Raw genomic sequence first — 6,059 nt, forward strand, 5'->3', positions numbered from 1 at the left:
TTCATATAAATTCCATATTAGAAAATTAGTATTGGCAGTTCTTAAAAAGAAGCTGATTTGACTAGGAGGCAAGTAACCTATGGCACATTTAGTGAGCGAGTGTGATTTTTTAAAAATAATTGTTAAAATAACAATTAATGAGGTTTCTTCAAATAAGTTTATTTCTTTTAAAATTGTACGATGTTTAATGCTTTAATTGTTTGTTTGTTTTATTCTACACAAAATCATAATGCAGAAACGCTGTTCAGGTTTTTTACGTAACAATCTTTTTTTTTCACTTTTCATTTTTTCCACTTTTTTTTAGTCGGGACATAAAATTATAACAAATATGCCATTAAATATTTTATACCTTTAAATTAAACACATACATACAATCACGCCTGTATCCCATAAAGGGGTAGGCAGAGCACATGAACTACTCAAGTTTCAGTGCCACTCTTGGCAAAAACGGGTTGAAAGAAAACGAAATTGTGACATTGCATTTTCTAAATTAAAACTGTTTTAATATGTAGATAACAGTTAAAATACAAGTGGTTTTATCGCTGTATGCGTCACAATTATATAATAAACTACCTAATAAACTATAATCACAATTAAATCTTGAATTAGTTGCTCATGATGCAAAATAGGTAATAACCACATGATAACAGCGCTTATCATTTTTATCTATTATGTTTATAAAGTATCTCAAACAGCAAGATATATTCATATCCCTTTAATAACTCACATAGATTTGAGCTACGATCATTAGTAAAAAAAACTGAAGAGTATAAATAAATACAATTAAAAATGTTCAATAACAAAGTGGTTATTGTGACAGGAGCAAGCTCAGGAATAGGAGCAGCAGTGGCATACTTATTTGCCAAAGAAGGTGCCAATGTAGCAATAGTTGCCAGAAATATTGCTAAATTGACCGAAATTGGCAAGAAGATTGAAGAAACAGGCAAGAAAGCACTTATCATTCAAGCTGATATATCAAACGATGAAGAAGCTGAAACAGTTATCTCAAAAACTATTAACAATTTTGGAAAACTGGATATACTTATTAACAATGCTGGTATAAGTTCACAAGGATCTATAATGGATGGAAAAATAGTCGAAGCGTACGATGAAGTTATGAAGACTAATGTACGAGCTGTGATTAATCTTACAAAATTAGCTGCTCCATATCTAGCTAAAACTAAAGGTAATATAATAAATGTCTCAAGTGCTGCTGCTTTCAGACCAAGCAAGGAACCAAGTAGCTCACCATATTATATATCTAAAGCAGCTTTAGACCATTTTTCACGATGTGCAGCTTTAGAACTATCTTCAGAAGGAATAAGAGTGAATACAGTCAACCCTGGACCTGTAGACAACGACTTTTTCACAAACAACGGAGGAGAAATGAGTGATAAAAGTGAACATAAGAAAATTATGGAAGATTTTACAGCGCTCGGTTATCTTTCTACGAATGAAGATATTGGAGAAGTGATAATGTTTTTGGCTGGTGATAAAGCTAGGAGTGTTACTGGATCTAGCTATTCGATTGATAGTGGTATTCTTTTAAAGTATTAAACACAAAATAGTAATGCAAATTTCTTGTGGAGTAAATACTTAATATCAGTAGATAGAACTAGTACTAAATTACAGTTTTGTATTTTTCTTTTGCCTTTTTTTGATAAATATCATCGTTCAGATATTTTTAACCCCTTTTAAAAAGTGTGTGGGTGTTATAAGTGACGGGTCTGTCTAAGTGTCTATCTGTATGTGGCATCTTAGCTTTCGAACGGATGAATCGATTCTTGTCAACTTTCATCGTCAAATTTTTGAGTTGACATCTTATTGCAAAATGCATGTCGGATAACACATTATTGCGTATCAGCATTCAAATGAGCACTGGTCAAGACCGTCTACATGGACCGCCCATAATCATACTTCCGTGTATAACCGGTTCAAAGTGGAGCGTACCCTTTTACCCGGGATGTCGCTCGGTGTCATTTACCTGTCCTCATTAAGCCTACTTATACATACTTATATACTATAACTAGTTTTTTAAAGGTGCGCGGGGCCCGAGGGCCCCGCGGTGTTCTTTTGTGCTTTGCTTTTTGTGCTTTGCTTATGCTTTTGCTTTTTGTTTTTGAGCTATGCTTATGCTTTTTGTTTTTGAGCTATGCTTTTTTGTTTTTTTGCTTTGCTTGTTTGATTAATTGCTTGGGAGCACTCTCTGCCCGCAGCTCGGCCTGCGGCCTCGCGTGCTTGGGAGCCTATCAGACACGCTCCGGGCCTTCGGCCCTCCGCGTAGTTACTGTGGGGTTGTAGGGAAGTTGGAGCTTAAACACGATCCAATAGTTAAAGTGTCTTGAAAAGCTCACGACGGGCCTGCGGCCTGCGGCCTCCGGCCCATCGTTTTGCTTCTCTAAGACACTTTTACTATTGGGTCGTGTTTAAGCTCCAACTTCCCGGACCGCCGGCGAGTCGATCAGGGACGCTCCGGGCCTTCGGCCCTACGCGGAGCTCGGCCTTCGGCCTTCGCTGGGTTTCGAAGCTCCGCGTCGGGCCTTCGGCCCGCCGCTACGCTTATTATGACACTTTTAATTATTGTTCTGCTTGGGAGCACAGTCTGTACGCAGCTCGGCCTACGGCCTTCGCGTGCTTGGGAGCACTCTGCCCGCAGCTCGGCCTGCGGCCTTCGCGTGCTTGGGAGCCTCTCAGACACGCTCCGGGCCTTCGGCCCTCCGCGTAGTTACTATGGGGGTTGTGGGGAAGTTGGAGCTTAAACACGACCCAATAGTAAAAGTGTCTTGAGAAGCTCACGACGGGCCTACGGCCTGCGGCCTCCGGCCCATCGTTTCGCTTCTCTAAGACACTTTTACTATTGGGTCGTGTTTAAGCTCCAACTTCCCGGACCGCCGGCGAGCCGATCAGGGACGCTCCGGGCCTTCGGCCCTACGCGGAGCTCGGCCTTCGGCCTTCGCTGGGTTTCGAAGCTCCGCGTCGGGCCTTCGGCCCGCCGCTACGCTTATTATGACTCTTTTAATTATTGTTCTGCTTGGGAGCACAGTCTGTACGCAGCTCGGCCTGCGGCCTTCGCGTGCTTGGGAGCACTCTGCCCGCAGCTCGGCCTGCGGCCTTCGCGTGCTTGGGAGTCTCTCAGACACGCTCCGGGCCTTCGGCCCTCCGCGTGGTTACTGGGGGTTGTAGGGAAGTTGGCGTCCCTCCCAGGGACGCTCCGGGCCTTCGGCCCTACGCGGAGCTCGGCCTTCGGCCTTCGCTTGGTTTCGAAGCTCCGCGTCGGGCCTCCGGCCCGCCGCGTCGCTTTTTAGACACTTTCATTATTGTTCTGCTTGGGAGCATTTTCTGCCCGCAGCTCGGCCTGCGGCCTTCGCGTGCTTGATGGGAGCCTCTCAGACACGCTCCGGGCCTTCAGCCCTCCGCATAGTTACTGTGGGGGTTGTAGGGAAGTTGGCGCCCCTCTCAGGGACGCTCCGGGCCTTCGGCCCTACGCGGAGCTCGGCCTTCGGCCTTCGCTTGGTTTCGAAGCTTCGCGTCGGGCCTCCGCGGCACTTTACTTAGATAGATAGATAGATAGATAGATAAATTCTTTATTCAACCACAAACTTACATGCTTTGCAACACAAAACAAAATAAAGAAAGAAAGACGAAATACTAAAAAGTACAATAATTAGGACACTTATTAATTTAACTGAAGTATTGGTCGTGGAATGTCAGTTGTGGTATAGAATAGGCGCTGACTCAGCATACATGCTACGGAAGCCGCAGCGCTGATCTTCCGTCAGAACCTTATAAACTTAAAAAATAAAGAAAGAAAGACGAAATACTAAAAAGTACAATAATTAGGACACTTATTAATTTAACTGAAGTATTGGTCGTGGAATGTCAGTTGTGGTATAGAATAGGCGCTGACTCAGCATACATGCTACGGAAGCCGCAGCGCTGATCTTCCGTCAGAACCTTATAAACTTAATACTAAGGGAACGACCTAGTGCAGCGCAAGTCTTAGTAAGTACTTATATTTTTAGACACTTTTACTTATATTTTTTTGCTTGGGAGCACTGTCTGTACGCAGCTCGGACCTCGGACCGGAGCAATGACCGTTGGCCTGTGGAACGCTCCCTCAGGCTGGTAGGGAAATTTGACTTTGTCCCCTCTCGCTGCCGTTTTTGACTTTTCCAAAAAAATTTTTTTCTCATTTCTATTTCTGGCCCCCGTTCTTACCACGTGCCAAATTTGAACGCGCTCGGATCGAAAAAAAAAAAAAATTTCAAAGTCGGCCATTTTGAAATTTTGTAAATGCCATTCGATGGATCTCAGATAACTGTACAACATTAGTTCAAGCACTTTTAACCTTTTCCATACCGTTACGGAGCTATGGGGATTTAAAAAAAAAACCTCCATACAAACTGGTAGGGAAATTTGACTTTGTCCCCTCTCGCCACCGTCTTTGACTTTTCCAAATTTTTTTTTTCTCATTTCTATTTTTGGCCCCCGTTCTTACCACGTGCCAAATTTGAACGCGCTCGGACCGAAAATAAAAAAAAAAAATTTCAAAGTCGGCCATTTTGAAATTTTGTAAATGCCATTCGATGGGTCTCAGATAACTGTACAACATTAGTTCAAGCACTTTTAACCTTTTCCCTACCGTTACGGAGCTATGGGGATTTAAAAAAAAAACCTCCATACAAACTGGTAGGGAAATTTGACTTTGTCCCCTCTCGCCACCGTCTTTGACTTTTCCAAATTTTTTTTTTCTCATTTCTATTTTTGGCCCCCGTTCTTACCACGTGCCAAATTTGAACGCGCTCGGACCGAAATTAAAAAAAAAAAAATTTCAAAGTCGGCCATTTTGAAATTTTGTAAATGCCATTCGATGGATCTCAGATAACTGTACAACATTAGTTCAAGCACTTTTAACCTTTTCCCTACCGTTACGGAGCTATGGGAATTAAAAAAAAAGACCTCCATACAAATTTCAATTGGCCTTCAAAGGGCGCCATTTTGAATTTTTCAAAATTTTCTTTTTGTATACTAATCTTAGGGTGGCTGTCCACCCGTGTGCAAAATTTCAGCGCGCTCGGACCATTTTGAAATTTTTCAAAAAAAAAAAGTCTGCCATTTTGATTTTTTTTTAATGCCATTCGATGGACCTCGGGTGACTGTATAACATTTGTTTGAGCACTTTTCACTTCTTTGTACCGTTACGGAGCTATGGTAATTAAAAGAAAAACCTCCATTCAAATTTCAATTGGCCCTCAAAGGCCGCCATTTTGAATTTTTCAAAATTTTCTTTTTGAATACTAATCTTGGCGCGACCGTCCACCCGTGTGCCAAATCTCAGCGCGCTAGGACCATTTTGAAAATTTTCAAAAAAAAAGTCGGCCATTTTGATTTTTTTTTAATGCAACTTTTTTCTACTCGGATACCTGTATGACATTTGGTCGAGCACCCCCCGGCTATCTCTTACGGTTTAAAAGTTGCCATACAAAATAAAAGTGGCCAGTTTTCCCACATTTGTAGCACTTTTCAATTTTTTTTTATTTCATTCGAATCGAGGCCGCTTGGAGATTCTATGACCAACATTTGAGCTCTCTACGACAAACTTGAAAAATCGTCAAAAAAAAAAGTCGGCCATTTTGAAAAAAAAATGGCGGCGTCAAAAACTGCCCAGGGTCCTCTATGACATTTGGTCGAACACTCCCCGGCTAACTCCAGCCGTTTGGCCAGGCCGTCCGACATTTTTTTACCGGAACCGGTAGACCGACGGTCTGATCTATCCGGGGTCGCAGGACCAAACTCTATACGACCACACCAAACACTGCCACCTTCAAATCCCCCTTCTGCCTATTTTTGGAAAAATGTCAGTCGGGTTGTAGCTTTATATTATATAGACTAGTTTTTTAAAGGTGCGCGGGGCCCGAGGGCCCCGCGGTGTTCTTTTTTTGTTTTGCTTTTTGTTTTTGAGCTATGCTTATGCTTTTTGTTTTTGAGCTATGCTTTTTTGTTTTTTTGCTTTGCTTGTTTGATTAATTGCTTGGGAGCACTCTCTGCCCGCAGCTCGG

The 6,059-nt window shown here is 42.3% G+C and overlaps 1 protein-coding gene across 1 annotated transcript; it reads left to right on the top strand.

Moving 5' to 3' along the window:
- The first annotated feature begins 737 nt into the window (after positions 1 to 737).
- On the top strand, positions 738 to 1,638 carry LOC125238828 (3-oxoacyl-[acyl-carrier-protein] reductase FabG-like). The gene has a single exon (XM_048146276.1). It carries the CDS (start codon positions 790 to 792, stop codon positions 1,555 to 1,557), a length of 768 nt encoding a protein of 255 aa, XP_048002233.1. The 5' UTR covers positions 738 to 789; the 3' UTR covers positions 1,558 to 1,638.
- The last annotated feature ends 4,421 nt before the right edge of the window (positions 1,639 to 6,059 follow it).

This window comes from Leguminivora glycinivorella, chromosome 24 (assembly GCF_023078275.1).
Source record: "Leguminivora glycinivorella isolate SPB_JAAS2020 chromosome 24, LegGlyc_1.1, whole genome shotgun sequence".
In the NCBI taxonomy this organism is placed as follows: domain Eukaryota; kingdom Metazoa; phylum Arthropoda; class Insecta; order Lepidoptera; family Tortricidae; genus Leguminivora; species Leguminivora glycinivorella.